Source organism: Panthera pardus, unplaced genomic scaffold, assembly GCF_024362965.1.
Source record: "Panthera pardus isolate Hobbes unplaced genomic scaffold, ASM2436296v1 HiC_scaffold_18, whole genome shotgun sequence".
NCBI lineage: Eukaryota > Metazoa > Chordata > Mammalia > Carnivora > Felidae > Panthera > Panthera pardus.
In genome coordinates, this window is record NW_026526743.1 from 26,453,264 (window position 1) to 26,473,142 (window position 19,879).

Consider the following 19,879-nt stretch of genomic DNA (forward strand, 5'->3'; position numbering starts at 1 on the left):
ACCTCCACTAGGCAAATCAGGAGGTAGAAAACAGTGGCGAAGAGCGTAGTGGGTCCAAGAATGAGGTAGGAGGTGACAGTGCAGGCAATCAGCAACGAGCAGACGAGACAGATCAGGGGGCCATAGTACACCCCTTCAAACAGGTAGTTTACATCGCTGGCGAAGAAGCCGATGGCCTGTAAGACAGCAAGCCCGTGAGCATAGGTATCACCATGCCAGGTGCTACACTGCCCATGCAAGGGGCTACACTGCCCGTGACAGCAAGGCTTGAGAGGCAAGGTGGTAAAGGCAGAAACACCAATCTCCCCTGTTACTTTCTGTGTAACCCTGGACCAGTAACTATACCACTCTGAGCCTTAGCCTCTTCACCTGTGAAGCTGGAATAATTATACCCACTTCATATGGTTGTTGTGAGAACGTCAATGAAATATAAAGGATCTGCACACATAGACTGTGCTCAATAAAAGTTATATTTTACCATACTATTGCTACTATTTCTAATATCCAGATTCCCCAGAGATTTGCTTCTAGTCTCCTAGCCTATTTTATTCATTCTAATAAACGAATTATTACTAATTCATTATGAATTATTATGAATCATTACTAATAATAATAATGGCTGAATTTTTTTTAACGTTTATTTATTTTTGAGACAGAGAGAGGCAGAGCATGAATGGGGGAGGGTCAGAGAGAGGGAGTCACAGAATCCGAAACAGGCTCCAGGCTCCGAGCTGTCAGCACAGAGCCCGACGCGGGGCTCGAACTCACGGACCGCGAGATCATGACCTGAGACGAAGTCGGCCCCTCAATCGACTGAGCCACCCAGGTGCCCCAATGGCTGAATTTTTTAAGGCAGGAACTAATTCTTTTTATCTTCTTTTTTTATTTTTTGCTATAGAATCTTCTGTCCACTTCCCTGCTCCCCAATATATACTGCCCAGTCCAGCTGTAACATAAAAGCTGACATTCCAAATCAAGAAATATCTAAGGACCCAAATCATGAATCACTTTCAGAATGAGCAATCTGAATGTCTTAAAATGTGATTTCCTTTTAACTTTAAACTGATCTCCTTCCAGTTCCCAGGATGTGCCCCAGGCTGAATCTTTAAAAAAAGATGAAAGTATATGAGAAGCATAGCCCCTAGTATAGCCACTTTAGAAAGGAGTTTCACAGTATCTTTTAAAGTTAATAATTGCACAAACCCCATGACTTGGCTATTTTATTTCTCTGTTGAGAAACACTTGCATGTGCTAGAGGAAACGCACACAAGAATATCCAATACAGCTGTGCTTATAGCAGCAAAACCCTGGACACACCTTAAATGTCCATTGGTGGGGAAAAGCTAAAGCATCCACTCAAGGTGTATCAGATAATATTGGGTCTTGGAGCAAACTGGTCAGAGTTTATGTCCCAGATCTGTCATTTACTAGCTGTGGAGCCAAAGACACATTACCCAGTCTCTCTAAGCCTTGTTGCCTATCAGTAAAATGGGGATAATAATACAACCTACTCCATAGCATTGATGTGACAACTGATGAGATAGTGCATATAAAACACTTAATTTTGGCATATTGAAAATGCTATATTAATGCTATATTAAATCATTACCTTGTATACCTTGGACTAATACAATGTTATGTGTCAGTTGTATCTCAATAAAAATGGGGAAAAAAGAAAGTGCCACAATTCTAAGTAAGCATCACTGAAAGAGAATGAGGACGATCTATATGTGTGAACATGGAAAGCTAAGACATAATGAGGAGGGAAGAAAAGCTACAAAACAGCACAATGTAGTGTCCCTGACATAAAAGCTCACCCAAGGGGCACCTGGGTGCCTCAGTCCGTTAAGCATCTGACTCTTGATCTTGGCTCAGGTCATGATCTCACAGTTCGTGAGTTGGAGCCCTGCCTTGGGCTCTTCACTGACCGTATGGAACATGCTTGGGACTCTCTCTCCCTCTCTCTCTGCCCCTCCCCCACTCATGCACTCATTCTCTCTCTCTCTCTCTCTCTCTCTCTCTCTCTCAAAATAAATAAATGAACTTAAAAAAAAACTCACCCAAAAAAATGTATCATACATTTTCTATTGGTAAAACCAAGTGGCAGAACCCTGTGTAAAATATAGTATCCTTTATATAAAAAGGACACACACACACAGGGGCGCCTACATGGCTCAGTCAGTTGAACACCCAACTCTTGATCTGGGCTCAGGTTTGTGAATTCAAGTCCCACATCAGGCTCTGTGCTGATGGTGCAGAGCCTGCTTGGAATTCTCCCCCTCTCTCTGCCCCTCCCCTGCTTGTGTAATCACGCTCTCTCTCACTCTCTCTCGCTCTCTCAAAATACATAAATAAATAAACTTAAAACACACACACCCAAGATACAGTATGTTTTCCATAGGTAACTTGCATGTGTACCTAAATGTACTTTAAAAAGTCTAGAAGGACACAAGCCAAATTGATAATGGTGGTCACCTCCAGGCATAAGGGAAGTGACGGGGCCCAGGGAGTCATCTATTCTATTTTGTGCCCAAGGAGAACATATGCAGGTGTTTTTAAAGTTATTTTTAAAGTAAAATTTATGGAAACAACTCTAGGATTCCTCAGGTGAGCAGCTACATCCATCTCCACTTCTGAGTGGGCTGTCTTATGTTCTGTGAGGCTGTTTGGGGAAATCGGCCTTGCACACAGCAGGTGCTCGGAACAGAGGCACATGGAAAAGGAAAGAGAGCTGGCCTCAGTGTGGAAGGTCTCCTTGGCAAGGCAGGTAGGTGCCCTGGTTCAGAGCCTGGACCCTGCAGCCAGGCTCTGCTGCTTACCAATCACGTGACCTTGCACAAGTTTCCTACTCCCTCCTTGCCTCAGTTTCTACCTCTGTGACAATGGGAACAATAACAGAAACTACCACATAAGAGTGTTGTCAGAGGACTGACTGAGCTAATGAGGTAAAGCCCTGGGGTCAACGTCTGGCTTAGTAGAAGTTAGCAATTACTATGATGAGTCTCCCAAGATCAGTAGGGAGAAGGGCTGCCATGGATTTCAACTCCAGTCAAATGCAGGACAACAAGGAGCCCCCATGCTCAAGGCCTAATAGAAATCAGTAATACAATCTAACACTTCTAAAACACTGTCCCCTTCCTACATGTACTAACTCATTTAATCCTATGAGACAACAATCCTGTAAGGCTGGTCTTATTATTATTCTACAGCTTCAGAGAGATGGCATGGAAACTTGCCTAAGGTTCCAAGACTAAAAAAATGGTGAAGAATAATGGTAACAATGATAACAAATACCTTATGTTTGCTATTGAGTTTAGAAAAAGATCCACCTGGCAGTGGTCAATTTAGCAGACATTGTTTTGGACATCTGTCCTGTGTAATTCAAACATTGGCATTTTGAGGGATAGAGCAGTGAATCTGAAAGGGTTTATGTCTTTGAAGGAGGCTCATATGGGGCAGCCAGATTTGTGCTTGGTGGGAGTAGACAGTGGGGTTTAGCAATTTTGTCGTGAAGGAGAGGACACCTTAATGGGGCTTTGAAGGATGAATGGGATTATAGAATGGCAGGGGTGATGTGAAAAACGTTGCCTGGAGGTAGAAATGCCTGGTGTGTTTGAGAACTGGAGGTTAAGCCAGGCCTGGCCAAAGGGAAGAAACCAACCTGGGGATGGAGGAGTGGAGACAAAAGTAGGTGAGGTTAGACAGTTGCTGATGCCAGATGGCAAAAGGAAGAAGTCAAAGAAGCACTGCCTGTTCCAAAAATTCAAATGTTTGTTCATTTTCCTTTTTTTTTTTTTTTTTAAAGTTGGCTTCACACCCAGTGCGGAGCCCAACGTGGGGCTTGAACTCACGACCCTGAAATCAAGACCCGAGATCAAGAGTCAAACGCTTAACTGACGGAGCCACCCAGGTGTCCCATCAAATGTCTGTTTGAATATAAAAGCAATCCATGCTCCTCGAGGCAACCGGTAAGCAACTGAAAAATAGGGAACATGAAATTAATATGTAAAGTTCCAATACTCCCATGACTGAAGGTCATAAGTTGGAGCATCTTTTTCTAATTTCTGTCATTTGTTTGTTTGTTTGTTTGTTTGTAAGGAGAGCAAGAGCAGGGAACTGGTAACCAGGCAGCTCTAAGTACTCCTCTTTCACAGACAAGAATTAACACGCTGAGAGATAATCTACAATCGCTCCTCCCTTGGTTTCCCTGAGCATGTCCCTCCCTTACCCTCCTCCCCAGGCTGGGTGAGGGGGTACACTTTCCAATGTGCTTAAACTGAGGATTGGTGTCTTTCTGTTCACTGCTGTATCCTCAGGGCCTAGAACAGAGTAGACCTCAGTAACTATGGGTTCAATAAATCTCTTTCAAGTCCTCTAAATGGAAGTGGCATCCCCCTGGGTTACCGTTGACCTGTTCTTGTCTCCAGAGGTAGTTCTTGGTGATTATCGACACTCATCCTAGGAATTATTTCTTTTCTCTTTATTCCTCATTTTCTAACTCCTTTTCCTCCCTCTCCCCGCCCCCAGAGCAGGGATGTCTGGAGGAAGGCTAGGCAAGCATGGCCTCCAGTATCCAGTCCCAGACACTCACCTCTCCTGTGGTGACGTGTGTTAGAGACTTAAATTGCATTAGTTTCTGAAAGGCAAAGGAGAAAACAGCAGAACGAAACCTGATGCCTGTGCGCTGGTTGAAGACCCAGCAGGAACACAGACACAGGGACTTCATGCACTCAATGAGAAAGAGGGCAAAGCAGAGGCCTACTCCATAGGCAATACTCCCCGACTGCTTTTCAGAATATTCCAGGATCTTTGGTATAACCAGCATCTAGAAGGAAACAGGAGTTTGAATTACTCAGACTTCTCCATCCTTTCAGGCATAATAAACATGGGCTGTGTGTGAGGTCCTCAGGTCAAGACTGGGAGCTTATTAAATGACCCAAACTGTGGCACCTGGGTAGCTCAGTCAGTTAAGCATCTGACTTCGGTTCAGGCCATGATCTTGCAGTTCGTGAGTTTGAATCCTGCATTGGGCTCCTGTGCTGACAACTCAGAGCCTAGAGCCTGTTTCAGATTCTGGGTCTCCCTCTTTCTCTCTCTCTGCTCCTCTCCTGCTGTGCTCTCTTGGTATCTCTCTCTTTCTCTCTCAAAAATAAAATAAAATAAAAACATTTTTAAAATGATCAAAACTAACTGAAACATAACCTTGCTCTCAAGCTCACAGTCCCCTTGGAGGAGACAGGAGTTGAACAGACCCAGATCTGAATCCTGGCTCTGCCACCTCATAGCTTGGCCTGACAGGAAACAGAACACACACCCAAAAGGGGTAACTCAGGAGCTGATGAACTGACTATTTATGAAGGTGTGGGCAGAATTTGGGAAATCCAACAAGGAATGGCAGAACACATGAAGCTAGTGACAGCAGGGAACTGTTACCTTCCAGACCTGGAGGGACAGGGTAGAGTTAGGTCACTGGAATCCAGAAGGAGAAAGTCATACAGAAAGGGCTCCTCCCAGAAGTCTGGTCCCCAACCTCCAGTGTCAGGGAAGGAGGCAGTCAGAGAAATAAATATCCTGCCTTCACTTTCTCCTTCCCTGCAGTCTCCTATTGTAGTCTTCCATTGGTCCAACCCAACCAGAAGCCAGAGGGCAGGGGGACCCCATTAATGTGCTCCATACAGGCCATGCATTAGGGGCACAGGGCAGCATGGGGAATGGTGGAAGATGGAACTAGAGGGACAAATGGAGAATATCCAGCACACTGTCACCTAGTCACATATCTCTGTGTGTCATCAGCTGTTGTTCCTTCCTGACCTACATCCGTTCTCCTCTTAGCTGGTAATAGCACTCCCATTTTCATCTGGAAAGACTTGCACCTGTCCCATGGCATGCAGTCTAGGCCAGATTGTCAAAGAGCCCTATGCTCTGCTGGCTAACTGGTGAGCATGTGACCCCAGCTGGGACAATGGGACTTACTCTCTGCACTTAGAATCTTGGCCTGAAGACCTGGAGGACAGGAAATAAAGCTAGTTCATCCCAACCATGGTACATTGGTCCTCCATTAGTTCCTGCCACCTACATTCCCAGAGCTGCTCAGCCATTTCTCAAAGCAGCTAGCTCATACTGAGTCAGGCTGTGTTCTATCTCATTTAAATTTACCCTGAGAGGCAGGTAATGTTATCCCATCCAATTTATACATGGAGGTTTCCATGAGGTCAACCACTAAGAGTGTCTTGGGGTTCCTTGAAGAAACTAAGACACAGAGAAGATAAACACATTGCCTAAAGTCACCCAGCAATTAAGTGGCAGGGCCAAGGTTCGAACCCAAGCGATGGCTGCAGAACTCACACTGCTGAGTGCCTGGGTGGCTCAGTCAGTTAAACTTTGGCTCAAGTCAAGATCTCATGGTATTCATGAGTTCTAGCCCCACATCAGGCTCTCTGCTGTCAATGCAGAGCCCATTTCAGATCCTCTGTCTCCCTCTCTCTCTGCCCCTCCCCAGCTTGCATGCATGTGCACTCTCTCCCTCTCTCAAAAATAAACTTTAAAACAAACAAACAAACAAACAAAAAGAATTCACATTCCTAACTACTAGCTCTACTGCCTCCAAAAGTTCTTTATCTTCTGAGTAGCAGTTGAGAGGCAAACAGTCCCCAACTCCCGGTGTGCACTTGAAATTGCCAATTTCTTTTTTTTCCCTTTTATGTTTATTTATTTTGGAGAGAGACAGAGACAAAGTGTGAGTAGGGGAAGGACAGAGAGAGAGGGGAACACAGAATCGAAGTAGGCTCCTGGCTCTGAGCTGTCAGCACAGAGCCAGACACGGGGCTCAAACTCACAAACCGTGAGATCATGACCCGAGCTGAAGTCAGACGCTTAACCAACTGAGCCACCCAGGCACCCCTAATGTGCTAATTTCTAAAGCCTGGAGTCCCCAAACCTCATGAAGTCAGCCACTTACCGGCCCTAGCACGCTCATGGCAGAGAAGCAGCAACACAGAAATACATCCAAAATAGCCCTTGTTCTTTGAAACCTCATCATCACTCGGAGCACTGAAGCTTTTTCAATCCCATGCTTTGAGACTTCTTCTTCCCAAAGGAGGCAGAGCCTTGACAAGAGGAAAAGTGAACCAAGTGAAGTCTCTTTGCATATGTCACCCACATGTCATATGTCTTGCAAGCCTGCGAGCTTTGTTACAGAAGTTTTCAAACCTCACAAAAGTAGAAAGGACGTAGGGAATCTCCCTAAATACCCATTCCCATTTCAAGAATGATTGATATATGACTTTAGTGTTTCCTCTCTCTTCCTGTTTGTCTTTTTTTTTTTTTTTTGGCTGGAGAATTTCAAGCAAATCCCAGACATATCATTTCATCTACAAATGCTTCAGGATGTATCTGTTCCAGATAAGGCCTTTAAAAAACCCTACAGCGACCTTATAATAGTTATTAATTAAAGATTATTAATTATTATAGCAATTGATTATTATATATGAATATAATATATTAATTACATATATTAATAAAATCCTTAATGGCATTTAATACACAGTCTTTTTCAAATTTCTCTAATTACATCAAAAACACATTTTTATAGTCAGTCTGCCTAAGATCCAAACAAGGTCCACACATTGCATTTAATTATTTTTTTAAAAGCAGGCTCCACACCCAGCATGGAGCAAAACATGGAGCTTGAACTCACAACCTTGAAATCAAGACCTGAGGGGAGATCAAGAGTTAGATGCCTAGCTGACTGAGCCACCCAGGCATTCCACACACATTGCATTTAAAAGACAAATCTGATAGATTTCTTGCATCTCATTTTAACCTGTAGCAGTTTCCCCTTCTCTGCACGTTCTGCCATTTGTTTGTTGAAGAAATTGCGTCATTTATCCCATAGAATTTCCCACATTCTGGGTTTGACTGATTACATCCCTGTCTTGTCTAATATAACCTTCTATGCTCTGTATCTATTAAATTCTTAGTTAGATCTAGAGGCTTAATGAAATTCAGAATTCAGGTCAGCTGGCAAAAATATTTAATAGGTGATGTAGTGTACCTCTTTTGCATAACATTAGAAGACACAAGGTCAGCTGTCCCATTATTAGTAATGTTCAGGGTATCGGTGGATTAAGGTGTATCAGCCTGACTCATTCACCGCCATTCATTCCTCATCATTGATGACCATTGCCTAGATCCACTTCCATTAGTGCTGGCAAAATTATGATTTCTAATTCTGGCATTCCTTCTGTATGTAGTAGTTTGAATTTTTCTATAAAAAATAACTTTATCTCATCAACTATTTTGTTATCCTAGAATACATTTAGTTGAGGAAATAGCCTAAGACTTCGAATAATATCACTCTTTTTTTTATACACAGATTAAGATTCATAAAACCCAAAACTATGACCTCCAAAAAGTCCCTCCACTTATTTCAAAGCCCCCTAAAGGGCGACCCAATGTTGGACCACCTAATTGAAAGTGCCCTTAGGGGCACCTAGGTGGCTCACTCAGTTAAGTGTCTGACTTCTGCTTAGGTCATAATCTCATGATTCGTAATTTCGAGCCCTGCATCGGGCTGTCTGTTGTCAGCATGGAGCCTGCTTCAGATCCTCAGTCCCCCTCTCTGTTTGCCTCTCCCCCCACAAAACTAAATAAACATTTTAATTAATTAATTAACTCAAGTTTAAGAGAAACTTAAAAAAATAGATAAATAAATATAAAAATGTGCCCTTATTTTGCCAATCTGAGTGAATGATGTCTAGGCTGTTTGTGTGACACCAGCAACACAAGAACACCAAAAACATTTCTTTGGAGGAAAAAATTGAAAAGCAATATTTCAAGAAAGCATCAAAGAAGTTATCATGACAGAAATTAAGAATTTTGTTGACTCTCTCATACTTCTCTTTTATTTTGTATTATATTTGATACAGGAGCTGGTGACTGGAAAATAGCCATTGTGGTGCTTACAGCTTCCAGAGTTTTAATGTGGCCCAGGATGCCTCCCACACATCCACAATCCAGCCTCTCAGCTGCAATCATCATGTTGGCACGTGCCCTTTTACTTCCTGGCTCCTGCTCCACCATGTTCCACTCTCTGGAAGGCAATGACCACTGCCCATAGTGAGAACATCAAGGACGATGCCCAGGGGCTCCAGGACTACTTACAGAGCAGGAGCATAGAGAGCCAACTTTTGTGCTCAGGGCCTGAGAGCAGCACTGCTTATGCATGTTATGTCACTAAGGCTCTCATGGCAGGCATTTCTAGTACTTTCTACCCTTCACTCCTATAGCCAGGGACACTTGTGCCCAGCCTAAAGCCAGAAGGAAACAAACATCATGAGAATTTTCCTGTCCTACCTTCCCTCACCTGCTATCAAAACTCCAGGCTGCTTTTTCCTCCCTGAATTTATAAAACAACTGTCCTATCCCATGCCCATCTGTGTGGGCCAGATAACTTGGGGGGTCTGGGCCCTAGGTAAGTAAAGCAAAAATGACACCCATATGTGTTAGAGGATTTCATTATTCATGGGCCAAACTTTGGGGCCACCTCCCTTCATTCCAGCTCTATCCCCACATGTAACCCAATCCACAGAGATAAAAAGCTCTGGAGTTTGTTCCACTTTGACTAAACAAATCCAAGTTTCCCCATAGCCTGCTCTCAACTCTCTTAGCAACTGTATCAATTTCTCACCATGATTACCAGATTCAAAAGACTTGGTTTCAGGGGCATCTGGGTGGCTCAGTCGGTTAAGCGTCCGACTTTGACTCAGGTAATGATCTCATGGTTCATGGGTTCAATCCCCGTGTCGGGCTCTATGCTGACAGCTCGGAGCCTGGAGTCTGCTTCCAGTTCTGTGTCTCCCTCTCTCTCTCTGCCTCTCCCCCCCCCTCAAAAATAAACAAACATTAAGATAAATTAAGAAAAAATTCTTCAAAAGACATGGTTTCAAACTTCACCTCCTCCATTCATTAACTATGATTCAAGGAACATAATTTTGCTTCTCTGAGTTTTCAGTTTCTTCAAGTGTAAATGGGGGAAATCGCATCTTTCCTATTTACTTCATAACCCTTTTGTAATGGTCATGGGAGGTGCTGGATGGGCAAATGAGAAATACGAATTGTGATAGTAATAATGAAGGTGATGGTGGTGACAATGGTGGCTCTGCTGCTGTGGCTGATGTGAGTGGTAGTGACGATTGATGGCTGGCAGTTTGTCAGCAAATCCTCACAGAAGTCAAAGTAGTTCTCCTGAAGGACTAGGGAAGATGCACCCCAGAACCCTGCTGGTTCAGTGGTGAACACAGAGAAAGAAGCCTCTGTAAAGGTGTGAATGCATGGATAATTATTTAAAAAAAAAAAAAAAACATCCCAAAGTGGAGTGATTTGTAAAAAAGTATTGGTGGACACTTTCATGTGAGTTATAGAACAAAAACGGCAGAATCAGTGAGCCCTAAGTGAATAGACGTAGATCAGGAGATCCTGTGCTCATAATGGTCACAGAAGGACAAACAAACACTTTGGTTGTCTATTATGCACTAGGCATTTTTCCAGGGTCTTCATATTGAATTTACCATCTCTTTTGATTCTTACATCAATTCTGTGAAGGACCATGAGATAAATTTTATAATCCTTTATTTTATACATAAAGACACAGGGTCTTGGAAAGGGTAAATGACTTGCCTGACATCATAGCGGGTAGCCAGTGAGATTCTGATCAACATCTGGCATTATGCAAGAGGTTGGTGTTCCTTGAAAACTTTTTTTTTTCTTTACTGAATAATTCCAAGAAGCAATGGGTCAAAGTTAAACCAGTTTCTGTTTTCCCAGTGACTTAAGTACATTAATTTGCTTTGTAAACAAATCTCTGAGACCTGGCAAATAAGTATGCCACATTTCACAGACTCTCTTGACCGCAGAATGCTCTCTTCTGGGAAGCTCTCCAGAGACTACCATTTCCTGGAGCATATTTGGATAATGTGATTCTCTACCTGGTGTCTCTCATGAAGTAGCTAGAGGTAAGAACATGAGTATAGAACATTTGAAGTCGTTTATTCATCCCCCCCCCCCTTTAATCCTCATATTACCTTGTGAAGTAGGTTGTGTAGGAACCTTAACCACACACCTAGTTAGTGATGACTTAAGGATTCGGAGACTAGTCACTAACCCAGAATTTAATGATGAGTGACATAGGTAAACATCTGATCCAGAAGAAAAAGCAAAAGGGACAATAGGCAGTAATTTCTAACTTTCTTGGGGTCTTGGGCCCTTAGGCAAATCAGGTAAAAGATGTGAATCCTTGCTCCAGACAAAGGTCTCTAGCCGATACATATAAAGTGAGTACCATTTCAGGGGGTTCATGAAGTATAGTGAGGCCTCTTGCTAGAGTCAATATTCTTTGGTTGTCTGAAGACAGACCCTACCTGCTACTCTTAAGCATCCTTGGTCACCAATCCCACAAGACATGGTCTTTAACCAACCCAGTGGTTTGTCCAATAAGACTTTACCTTTTAGCATTTTTGTCTGAGGCATCATGGACCGACAGCTGGGGGATGGTGTTCTCATCTAAGCGTCTCTGCAAACCTCGGACCATGAGTGGGGTGAGCCATGACAACGTGAAGTAGGAGAAGAGGCCAGCATCATCCATGGGCTGAGGGGCAGGAAACCTAGCAGAGAGGTCACAGGTCATATAGTTGCCCTTATGATAAGGGCTGTAAAGACATAAAATTAAGCCAAGGGCAAGATTTTGCAGGAATGAATTATATACTATGTAAAAAGCACAGTGTGGTCATCTGGATGTACAAAAAAAAAAAAAAGCGTGTTTTTTTTTTCTTTTATTACTCTATTATGTGTGATAGTTAAAAACCAGAAATAACAAGGGTGCCTGGGTGGTGCAGTTGGTTGAGCATCCAACTCCTGATCTCGGTTCAAGTCATGATCTCACAGTTTTTGAGTTTGAGCCCTGGCATAGAGCCTGCTTGGGATTCTGTCTCTCTTTTTCTCTGCCCACCCCTGCTGTGTGCACTCTCTCTCTCTCAAAATAAATAAATAAACTTAAAATAATTAAAAAAAAACAGAAACAACAAAAACACCTATTATTAGGGGAATGACTTAAAAGAAAGAAAACAAATAGGGTATACCCATATGTGGAAAACAATGCACAAGCGTCCACAAACGGAGTTGACCTATATGTAGAACATGAAATGAGCTCTGAGCATAGTAAGAAAGGAAAAAAAGGCCACTTGTGGGTCAAGAAATTTATCATATTTTTACGTACATAATAAAAGTAAAAAGTATTTTTACTTACATAAAAAAACCAACTGGGTGGCTCAGTCAGTTAAGTGTCTGACTTCAGTTTAGGTCATGATCTCACGGTTTGTGAGTCTGAGCCCTGCATCAGGCTCTGTGCTGCTAGCACAGAGCCTGCTCTGGATCCTCTGTCCCCCTCTCTGTCTCTGCTCCTGCCCCACTTACACGCACATGCTCACTGTCTCAAAAATAAATAAACATTAAAAAAGAAGAGGAAGGGGTAGCCTGGGTGTCTCAGTCACTTAAATATTTGAATCTTGATTTTGGCTCAGGTCATGATCTCAGGGTTTGTGGGATCAAGCCCCACATCAGGCTCTGCACTGACAGCACAGAGCCTGTTTGGGATTCTCTCTCTCCCTCTCTCTCTGCCCCTACCCAACACGCATGTGCTCTCTCTCTCTCTCTCAAAATAAATAAATAAACTTTTAAAAAAGGAAGAAATGAGAGAAAGCAGACAAAACTATATATATAAAGTCAACCACTATTAACAATTGTATATACACATTTATATATTTATGTACATGCACATTTATATATTTATGTATATGCACATTTACATATTTATGTATTATACGTACATGTGCATTTGCATTTTTATATATACACATTTATACATGTATACATACATTTATTTCAAATTATTAATAGTGGTTGACTTTGACAAAGGGATTAGAATTGGTAAAGATAAAAGAAAAGAGATTCTTACTGTTTCATGTTTTCTATATTTTGCTTATGTAATTTTCACAAAAATAAAAAATGGAATAAAAAGTAAATAAACTAGAATGACAAGGTCATATTCCTGGAAATGATTCACAAATACAGAAATAATGATTGGACTAGGGTGTTGGGATTGTATATAATTTCTACTTCTTTTTTTCCAAAGTTGACTTTAATGCTGTATGTTTCAATATGAAGAAAATTCAGTTAAAAAAAAAGACTTGGGGTGAGAGATGAGAATACAAAATGCCAAATGCATGGGATGCTTTTGTTTTGTTTTGGGCTACACCCTCTTCTCCACTCACTGGCCCTTCCCAGCCTCACCGCCCACCAGCCCCGGACTGTGCATTCTGGGCAAGGCTAGCCACACCTTTGTCTACATGCTGGAGAGAGAAGGGACTAAGGAAGGTGGGAGTCTGTACCAGGTATCACTAGATATGTGGGGCCATGTATGATTGCAGAGAAAGGGCAAGAATCTGTGAGCTGGTGCCACTATGCCCAAGGTCTGGTAGAAGCAGAATGTTTCTCTCAATGAGGCTGCCTGGGCGCACTTAAGCACCCACATTCTTTATTCTTGGTGGAGATAAGAGCAATTCAGTGGGAGTGATGTGGTGATGGGAGCTCAGGTTTTCAAAAAAATAGGAAAACAACTCCAGTTCGTTGATAAAATCTTAGCAAACGTGAGAGAGAAGATGGGATTGTTAATACAAAACAGAGTCCTTGTGGCAATTCTAGGATGATTCTAGAATCATTCTAGAAGAATGTTAAGGTCCTGTCCATAGACGATAAATAAATGAATATGTACCTGATTCTGTGCAGGACCCTGAAAGCAAGATTGTAGAAGTCAGAAAGACATTTGGGAATGGTTATTTTAAACTTTGATTTACTGGAGAAGGATACATTGAATTTCTTTAACTCATAAGTTTAAGGGTACCATCATAGGGCATTTAATAGCTCCTCATTTCTCTTAGAATGAAGACTAACATATTTAATGTGCCCTGTGGAGACTTATGTCCCTCTGCAATCTCATCTCATGCCATGCCCATCATCACACATGATTCCAGTGATGCTGACCTCCTTCTCAGTTCCTGGACACATCATGTTGTATTCCTTTCACCTCAAGGCCAGGCCTTTGCACATGCTGTTCCCTCTGCTCAGATCATCCTTCTTTTACTTTGGCCTGGTAAAATCATGTTTATCCTCCAGAGCACAGCTTAAGTACCAAGCACCTACCAAGTTGTCACTGTTTCAATGTCCCTCAGCACCGCCCACCTCCCCCCTCCCCCAAACTTCATAGCACTGTCTTCAAGCAGCTTGTAACCACATGTTTATTTATGAGTTTACTTGCTATTGTCTTTTTCCCCAGTGCGTGGTCCATGATGGGCAAGAATCATGTCTGCCTTGCTTAGTACTTTTCCTCTGAGGTCTAGCACAGTGTCTGGTAGGTTCTCAGTGAATCTTTGTTGGATGAATAAATAGATGAATGAAAGAATAAATGAATGAATGATCTGACTCTGCCTTCTGATGTGCCTCAGGCTGCTCTAGACTTATTTGGCTGTGCTGGTGACATGAATGTTCAGACATCTTTGGGAGGGATGTATGTGTTTGTGTCTGAGGAACATTGTCATAATGGGTACTGCCCCTCACTCCCCCTCAGAACTCACTGTGGCTTGGGACGGAAGGGAATCATGGTTCTCCAGGCAGCATCATACTTCCCCCAATGGAGCTCTGTTGCTGTCCCTCGTGTCTCAGGCTTCCTCACCTGCTGGCTCCAGGGGCTGTCTTCTAGGGTGTAAGTTTTCTTGGGAAAGAAAAACCAAAAGAGCATCAGTTTCCTGACCTCATACTGTCCTGGAGTGTTGGCCACCCAAGGATGATGGATCTTTCCACATCCAGCTGCTAGAGTCAGAGAAAGACAAACACTGTATGATCTCACTTACATGTGGAACTTAAAAACAACACCAACAAAGAGCTCAGAGAACAGATCAGTGGTTGCCAGATGCAGGGGTGGGGTGTGGGCAGAATGGGTGATGGGGATGAAAAGACACAAACTTTCAGTTATAAAATAAATAAGTCATGGGGTTATAATGTATGGCATGGTTGATACAGTTAATAATACTGCCTTGTATGTTTTAAAGCTGGTAAGGAGTAGATCTTAAAATTTCCCATCACAAGAAAAAAGTTTGTAATTATATGTGATGATGGAAGTAATATTGTAGTGACCTTTTTGCACTATATGTAAATATTGAATAAATGTTGTACACTTGAAACTAGTAAGTTTCACATCAATTATACCTCAATTTAAAGAAAAAAATAAAAGAGGGGTGCCTGGGTGGCTCAGTCATTAAGCATCCAACTTTGGCTCATGTCATGATCTCACAGTTCATGAGTTCGAGCCCTGCGTCAGGCTCTGTGCTAACAGCTCAGAGCCTGAAGCCTGCTTCAGATTCTGTGTCTCCCTCTCTCTCTTCCCTCCCCTGCTCACACTCTATCTGTCTCTCTCAAAAATAAATAAAGATTTAAAAAATTTTTTAAATAAAAAAAAAGGTTGCTGGGTAGGGAATAAGCAGTGGGCCAGGAGTTAGGACAACTGAGTCCCAGGCTTGGGTATGCCCTACATTCACTGGGTGCCTCTGGACAGGTCACTCTACCTCCCCATTTTTTTTTTATCTGTGGTACACAGTGTAGACAAGAATAAAGGGAGCTATAGTTAGTTACCCACACAATGTGAGACCAAGTTGCCCTCTGAGAGTAAACCTACCAAAAAGAAATCAATAAGTAAGAAAGTAAGCCCCAAACATTACATGTGACCCTTTTGATAAAGTGGGAAACAGGGGCATCTGGGTAGCTCAGTCAGTTAAGTGGCTGACTTCGGCTTAGGTCATGATCTCCAAGTTCTTGGATTCGAGCCCCACATCGTGCTCTGTGCTGACAGCTCAGAACCTGGAGCCTGCTTCGGACTCCGTATCTCTCGCTCTCTGCCCCTCTCCCGCCTGTGCTCAGTCTCTCTCTCTCTCTCTCTCTCTCTCTCCCTCTCAAAAATAAAGATTTTTAGAAATTGATAAAGTGGGAAACAACTAAAATAAAAAAGAATATTGTCTTTAGGGCTTCATATAGGATAAATAATAGTATCTTAGAAGCATAGTAAGGGATTGATGAGAAAAGATCTGGGACAGTGTTTACTTCAGGTAGGGAAAGCTGGGGAATGAAGTCGGGGAGAAGATCAATAGCTGGATGTGATTGTTAAGGTCCAAGGTGGTGAGTTGTTGATGGGTTTACCGGTGCTTATTGTATTATTATAAGTAAATATATAGATAAATAGGCAATAGATAGATAGATAGATAGATAGATAGATAGATAGATTATAGGTAGATAGACAGACCAAGAGGGTGTGTCATGACCAGAGAGTACAATTCATCTAATTGTGAAGCCTGAGATCCATTAAAAGAAGTCAAGGTGGTTGAATAAATATGGGACAAAATTTTCTAACCTAATTCGTGACCATTGAGAATACCCTGTCAATTCAGTTTCCTGGTATTTTGATGCAAAGGAGACCTACTTACATAGCTGAGTCCTGAAACCATGTCATCGCTCATGTCCATGCCAAGATTCACGAGGCCACCAGAAGACCTGGGGACCCAGTATATCCTCTTCCTGGTCATTTTCAGCTCTTCTGCCAATCCTTCTTTTCCAAGAATCAGAGAATCTGAAAAGGCAGCAGGTAAGAGCAGCTTAGATTCAGCCCTGAGCAGTCAGGAGAGGGGGACATCCCCCTGCAGGGAGTGTGCCAGGGTCATGCAGAAGGTTGGGCCACTGACACAGCACCTGCTCTTCCCTCTTCCTGGAATGGCTCCCTCTTTTTAAACATCTACTGAGGCTTAAGATCACTTAGGGAAACCTTTTCTAACCACCCACTCCCAACCCTACAACCTAGGGCCAAGCTTGCTCATAGAACCATGCTTCTTCTCTTACCCCAGTTTGTAATTAAATATTTGTGTGAATCGTTATTTGTTCAGAGTTCATTTCCCGCTCTAAATAGAGAGCCTCACAAGGACAGGGACATGTCTGTTTAGCTCACTATTGAACCCTTGGAGCCTGGGAGAGTGCTAAAAGGATCACAGGTACTCAGTAAATAAAGGATAAATGGATGAGTAAATAAATTTAAAAAATGCAATTTTGCCATTTTCTGACTCTCAGTTTTCACAGAATCAGGGGATTGGAGCTGGACATAATTTAGGAATCTTAAATTACCCAAGGTATTTTAAAAATATATTAAAATGCAGGGGCACCTGGGTGGCTCGGTGGGTTAAGCATCCGACTTCAGCTCAGGTCATGATCTCGCGGTTCGTGAGTTTGAGCCCTGCGTCAGGCTCTGTGCTGACAGCTTGGAGCCTGCTTCGGATTCTGTCTCCTCTCTCTGCCCCTCCCCCGCTCATGCTCTGTCTCTCTTTCTCTCCCAAAAATAAACATTAAAAAGCAAAAAAAATTATAAAATATATTAAAATGCTTTCCATTTTACCTTTCTGAGTATGTGACTCACTTCCAGAACACCCATGTGCCTGGGTTGGGGGAGGGGATGGCAATTAAGAATATTTTTGAAGGAATGGAAAAAGAGAGTATATAACAGGGTATGACCAGGGTATGACCAACAGGGCCAGCATCATGGGGTATGACCAGTGCCTTACAGAGCCTTATATTCAGAAAGGCCCAGGCTTAGCTAAGGCTCTACTGTCACTATCTTGAAATCCTTAATAATTTGGAACAAGGAGCCCCACATTTTCATTTGGCACTGGATCCTGCAAATTATGGAGCCTGTCTTAGGGTTCAGATACAGCTCTTGACATTGAAATATTGGATTGTGCTTCGAGTAAGTAGACTTGCACACTACCCAGTCTTGGGAGAAGAATTTTCCAAATGCCTTTATTCCATTCCCTCCCATCCCACTTCCTTTCAGCAAATCACAACCAGAACTGGTGGATTCCATTTCTGGAATTCTGCTATAGACCATGCAAGACAGGGTCCCCAGACGGGGGGCATCAGGGTATGAGATATACTTGCCATGTGACGCTATAAGTGAATCTCTCAGGGATGATGGAAATGAACAAAGAGAGAGAAGGACATGTTTTGGGTAAGAGAGAGTGTCACACAATTTGTTTAAGACTCTGGGAAGAAACAAGATTTCTGGCTGCCGTGAACCAGCCTGGAACACAGACACATTACAGTAAAATTGGTATAATTCAATAGAAGTCCCTGGGGATCGGACCACAGTGTATTGCAGTACAGTTCATTCACTACCTAAAGATTTCCAGGGGAGGGAATGGCAGGAGGCAGGGAGTGGAGGCAACAAATTCTAGATTGCAAGTCATGAGCTGGCAAGGGGCTGCATCATTGGCGTGCCAATAAATGTTTGTGTCTGTACCAAGCTACCATTGCAATTGGTGAATGAGTGTAGTTCCAACATGAATGCACCTCGACATTTTGCTTTATGTTAATAAGTAAGAGGAAAATGAAATATCAAGATGTATGAAAAGGGTCACACCTAATTTCTTTGTTTGGTCTCTAAGAACCATGTTCTCAAATAAATAAATCAGATTTTCTGTCACCTTTCTGCTTAGTATGATCTGTCAATCTGTTTTATTTTTAAACACCTGCAGAGAGATACACTGAGGATTTCAAAGGTGTGACCCTTTTCTATACAGCATTTGTCCAGGAAACTAAAAACAGGGAAAAGTAAACCAAATGGAAATTAATGAAATGCAAACGTGTACAATGAATATATGTTTGCAGAACACAAATTGTTCATCTTAACGTACCTGGACCTCTGCCACACATTAGCATGGGCCACCCTCCAATGTGATGAGGGCCACCTCTGCTTCCTTGACTGGCCAGGGGGAATTCCCTCCAGAACTTTCTTTGGCAGTCCTTGAGAAGTCATTGGCCTCCCAATTTCCTCTTGGAAAGAACCAGAGTGGAAGCATATTCAATCTGATTAGTGGCGAGACCACCACTGTGGTCAGGGTAAGGACCAGGATGTGATGGGAATAAAAACAGAGAGGAAACAGATGTTTCCATCCCTGTATTCTCCCCATTTTTGGGGGGGATGGGAGAGTCATGATTATGAACTTGGTTTAGACATGGGCCATTTGTATATGATGAAACAGTTTGGGAACAAGGCAGTGGGGGGGGGGGGTGGTGCACAGCAGCAAGGTAACCTGTGGCAAGAGCTTTCTGGAGGAACTGACTTACTTCCTCATTGTGCTTCCCACGTACCCAGCAGGATGTAGTGTCTAAGGCCAGAGGATACACCAGTGGGTAAGGAAAGTGCCCAAGGCAAGGAGCAGAGGCACCTGCAAGCCAGGCCCCAAAGAGGTGTAGATGATTAGACCTTCCTCCTATACCTCTCTTTTCCAGTCCATTCACACCCTGTGCTAGTCAACTTTCTCTGCCCCAAGGTTTATTCCCTTTTGCTAGTTCCAATAGCTTCCGGAGGAAATCTTCCCAGCTGCTGAGTCCCCACATCCCAGTACCTGGCCTTCTCCTCTGTTCCAGCAACTAGGAAGCTCTTCCCCACCTTGATGTTTGCACTAGTCCTAATCTCTACCATGAACATTCTCCTTCCAGCTCCTCGCAGAGCTGGTCCATTCTCACCATTCCAGTCTCAGGTCAAACACCACCTCCTGGGAGTAACCTTGCCAGACCTCCCTACTGAACACTGAAGTCCTCCTCCTATCACCTTCTACATAGTTTCCTATTACATTTCCCTTACTTATCAATTTCTGAAATGGCCATTTCTTTCTTTGTTGGCTTATTTATTTTCTGCCTACCTCACTAGAATGTAAGCTCTTTGAAACCAGGGACC

The 19,879-nt window shown here is 42.8% G+C and overlaps 1 protein-coding gene across 3 annotated transcripts in view; it reads right to left on the minus strand.

The window, feature by feature from the left end:
• The window catches only part of LOC109270976 (ATP-binding cassette sub-family C member 12), a 180,974-nt gene that overhangs the window by 155,106 nt on the left and 5,989 nt on the right, over positions 1–19,879 (minus strand). For all 3 annotated transcript variants that reach the window (XM_053906072.1, XM_053906071.1, XM_053906070.1), the window contains exons 2-7: positions 16,584–16,726; positions 14,685–14,821; positions 11,502–11,660; positions 6,959–7,106; positions 4,592–4,825; positions 3–176 (exon numbers count right to left, since the gene is read on the minus strand). In XM_053906072.1, coding sequence (XP_053762047.1) covers positions 3–176; positions 4,592–4,825; positions 6,959–7,106; positions 11,502–11,660; positions 14,685–14,821; positions 16,584–16,682 — 951 coding nt within the window. In that variant the 5' untranslated portion in view covers positions 16,683–16,726. The remainder of the gene's footprint in view (positions 1–2; positions 177–4,591; positions 4,826–6,958; positions 7,107–11,501; positions 11,661–14,684; positions 14,822–16,583; positions 16,727–19,879) is intronic.